The following is a 4,194-nucleotide window of genomic DNA, read 5'->3' as shown; positions in this document are numbered from 1 at the left end:
TGTTTTCTCTGATTACCCGCCCTTTTTTATCCCTCAGTATATTAGTTGGTTTTGTGTCATTGTTTGTTGCTGGTTCCATGTGTTTGTCATACCCCATTCTCAACCCACGTATTCGTGCTGGATTTTTTCCATGTGCCTGCAGAACCTCTTGTAAGTTTTTGGATCAGGACTTTGTTTGTATCTGCAGTGCCTTGTTTGGTTTCTATGAAAACCTCTGGAAATAAAGCTAAAAACCTTTTACAACATGTTGCTGCCCAGCTCTTATCTGCACTTTGGTCCGCCCTCAAACCCTTTTATGACACTTGGATGATAAAATCTTGGATGTAATTAGTAAAGTCAAAGCTCAGGAGGAGTGAGAGCTTGCATCTGAGGACTGAACAGTTCAGATAAAGGAAACCTGGGGTACTTCACTAGAACATGGAGGACTGTTGGAGATCAGCACTGTTCCTCTGCTTGTTGATGGTGGCCTTGAGTCTGGCCAGTAATGTCCCAACCCATGTGACCACACCGAACCAGAATCATGGAGCCTCAAGCACCGGGAACGATTCCACCACAAACGGTGGCCATGGAACAGCAACAGTTACCACTTTGCCCATCGTGACGTGGAAGTGGCACCATGTCTCCGAACCGTATCTTGTGGCCCTGTGGGTCCTGGTCTCCTGGCTCTGCAAACTGAGTGAGTCCTGAGCAGAACCAACTATTTTATCCATGATGTCCAAAAAATGTAAAGTAAAAAGCAACAAAGATCTATAAAAAAAGCTTCGAAATCCAATTTGATTAGGATTTATGTGGATTAAAGCATTTTTCATGAGTAGGAAAAGTACTTTTTGACCCAAAACTTTTAAATATTTAAATTAAATTTACCACTGGTAGTTCACTTTTATTAGGATTATTTGTTTTTTCATTCATTGTGTCTATGATAACATTAGATCATTCTGAGAGTTCAGTGCATCTTTTAAAGCTGCTCAAGTTTAATATATGTGTATCCATTATATATATAATACACATATATAATGTGTATTATATATATATATATATATATATATATATAAGAGCTATAATTGAGTGTAAGCTCAGAAAATGTGAAACTTTAACATGAGTTCAGAGCTTAAATAATACATTTACTGCTTTTATCATGATGTGGAGGTAATGGAGTGACAGTTGCAAAGGTGGGAGAGGTTCGTCCTGTAACCAGTGGGTTTCCAGTTCCAACCCCCACTGCGTCAGTCTCAGTCGTTGTGTCCTTGGGCAAAACACTTCACCCTCCTTGCCTGCTGATGGTGGTCAGAGGCCCCGTAGTGCTGATTGTATGGCAGCCTCACTTCTGTCTACTCCAGGGCAGCCGTGGCTACAGTGTGTGAATGGGTTAATGACAGTCTGTAGTGTAAAGACCTTTGGGGTCTTGATAAAGTGCTATAAAAATACAGGCCATTTAATAAATGTATGAAAAGAACCACTAAAACCCAGGATTCTGCCTCTCTACAGAGGACAACACTTTCCAGTGCTATGTTCTGGTTCGGTGGGATTCCTGGGCTCTTTCTGGGCCTGGAGATTACCTCAAGGTTTCTGATGAAGGACTAAAGAGCTTGAAAAATCTGATGATCTCTTTATTAAATGTACAAAACATCCAACTCTGTCTTGAACTATGAAGGATCAAAGGTGCCACAATTCAATCAATAATGAAGAAATGTTTTTTGCATGATTAATTAATGAATTAATTGGATAGTTCAGTACTTATAAAATATTTAAAGAAATAATTAAATATGAAAATAATGAAATGATGAGTGATAATCCATCCATCCATGGATGTATGCTGATTGGGTGAGAGGTGGGACCACCAGTCCATCACAGGGCAACAGCATTTTAATTGGTCATTGTAATTTGTGTATTTGATAAATTATTGACACATTGATGTGAATGTCGATCCATATGTCTTAGTTTGCTTTCAACTGTCTCATTTATATAAATATTTATTCGTTGAATGATTTATTTGCTGGACCTTTGCCCTAAAGTGCTCCATCTTAACTGTACGTGCAGAGTTTCTAACCCTGAACGATGCAGGAGGCAGATTTAGTTGAAACATCTGAGGCTGCCTGTTCATTGTGAGGAAACAGTTTCCAAAGTCCTTCAGATATCAAACTTTCCTTCACTATTCCTGTAAACGGCCACATCTCAGAGGCCCGAGCAGCTAATCAGGAGGGTTTATGACTCAAGAGTTTTAAAAGATTTCTTATGGTTTCACTTCCCGTGATCCAGACGTTCCAGTAATCTTTTAAAGTTGTCCTTGGGACTCTCTGAAGGTTTCAAGTTTTCCTTTGGACTTCAGTCTAATCTTCTTTGATTAAGGGAAACTAAGTGTCAGGCATTAAGTTTTTCATTCTGTTTGGTGCTTTTCTTAGATTCAAGGAAAAAAAATACAAGTGTTTCTTTCTGACAGTCTGCTGGTAACAAAACCCCCAAATTGTTTCTTTGACTTGTTGTCTGTTATGTGTTGACCCAACTCTGGCTCATCCCTTGAGTTTAGGACCTTTTTCCATGCCTGAAGAAGATTTAATAAACAAAAAACAGAGACATTCTTGTAAAAATGGTCATGAACTGGTCTGAGGAACAGAAACAAATTGAAAACAGAAACTGTGTGAGTGACCTCTGCAGGTGAAACTTCTGTTTTCTCCGGTTTGAGTCTCCAAACATTGCAATTAATGGTTCCTTGTATACACAACAGATGTAAATGGGTCGCAGCTCTGTGGACAATATAAATGAATGAGCATGTGTTGGTGTTTATGTTCACTTGAGCTGACATAAATACGGGACTGTGGTTGGTGTGATGCACAGATGAAGTAAACTCTGAAACTCGGGACTTTTATAACAGCCGTCATCCACCGGCGTTTGGATCAGGTGTAGAAATCAGGCACACCATCATCTAACTGGTCACTCTGAGCGGCCTGCACGTTTTTCTAACATATTTGGACACGACAGGATATTTAACATCAATTTTATCAATCTTGAAAATTTTAAGTGATATTAATACACAATAGTGAAAATAAAACATTTAAACATTTTCTATAATAAAAACTAGTTTTCTTGTTAGTTTCCACCAAAAATGGCTAAAATCACACACATTTATTCCACTTTATAGAAAACAGTGTACAACTAGGAGAGATTGAAAACAGCTGCCAACATGCACAGGTCTGGGTGTCCAAGCAAGTTTGCCCTGAAAACAGACAGCAAGATGCTAAAAGAAGACTCTGAAACCCTAAAATGTAATCACAGGACCTACAGCTGGTTTGGCACAACTTTAACTTTCATTGGAGGTTTGCAAGGAGGAAACCTTTGCTCTATAATATAAAGATGAAGGTCAGACTGAAATTTGCCACAGAAAACATCAACAAATATTAGTTTGAACAGATGAGTGTAAAAGTAAGTTTGAACACCAGGACAGATAACATGTCTGACATTAACAGGGCTGCATGCCAGCAGTGAAGCATGGAGGTAGAAGTGTCATGGTTTAGTCAACTCACCATCTTAGAATCCACCCTGAATTCAATCTGGTCTCAGAGGGTGTGTGAGAAAAAATGAGGAACATTTATAAAAAAAGATGAAAGCTAAAGCAGAACTGCAACATGAGAATGATACAAAACACGCCATACCATCAAGAACCGGCTGAGAATAAGAAATGGAAAGTCCTGGGCCTAGTCTAAGCCCAGATCTTAATCTCACTGAGATGCTGTGGGGTGACATTGCAGAAAGTCCTCAAACATCTCATAGCTGAAAGTGAAGAGTGGGACAAACGTTCCTCAGACTGATTTCAGACATGGTAGATGGCTGCAACGCTGAAGGTATTCCAGACAAAGGGGTAACACCAGCAATTAGGATGGTAGGGTGTCCTAACTTCCCTTCAGTTGGAAAGGACAGTTTTTTTTTTGGGGGGGGGGGGTATTAAAACAGGGTAATTTTATGTTCTTTATCTCTAAAAGATATAAAATGACCTCTGGGAAATAGTTTTTCCCCAGAGATAAAAAAGTTTAGACATCAATATGTGAACATTTCCTAATAAAGAACTGAATATATAATTTTTTCAAATGAGTGGAAACTGCAGGTGAAATATTAAGTGCTTAAAACCCCACTGAAAACATACTGAGTGACGAAGACGGCCAAACACTGTATCCAGGCTGTCCCGGAGATTTTAATGTGGCT

The 4,194-nt window shown here is 39.1% G+C and overlaps 1 protein-coding gene across 1 annotated transcript in view; it reads left to right on the top strand.

The window, feature by feature from the left end:
* Nucleotides 1-335: 335 nt before the first annotated feature.
* LOC124878841 (sodium/hydrogen exchanger 3-like) overlaps nt 336-4,194 on the top strand; it is a 34,282-nt gene continuing 30,423 nt past the window's right edge. The window contains exon 1 of the mRNA XM_047382973.1: nt 336-676. Within this exon, the coding sequence (XP_047238929.1) occupies nt 418-676 (259 nt within the window). The 5' untranslated portion in view covers nt 336-417. The remainder of the gene's footprint in view (nt 677-4,194) is intronic.

The sequence above is a fragment of the Girardinichthys multiradiatus genome, chromosome 13 (genome assembly GCF_021462225.1).
Source record: "Girardinichthys multiradiatus isolate DD_20200921_A chromosome 13, DD_fGirMul_XY1, whole genome shotgun sequence".
Taxonomy (NCBI): domain Eukaryota; kingdom Metazoa; phylum Chordata; class Actinopteri; order Cyprinodontiformes; family Goodeidae; genus Girardinichthys; species Girardinichthys multiradiatus.
This window is presented reverse-complemented; position numbering and strand designations above follow the sequence as displayed.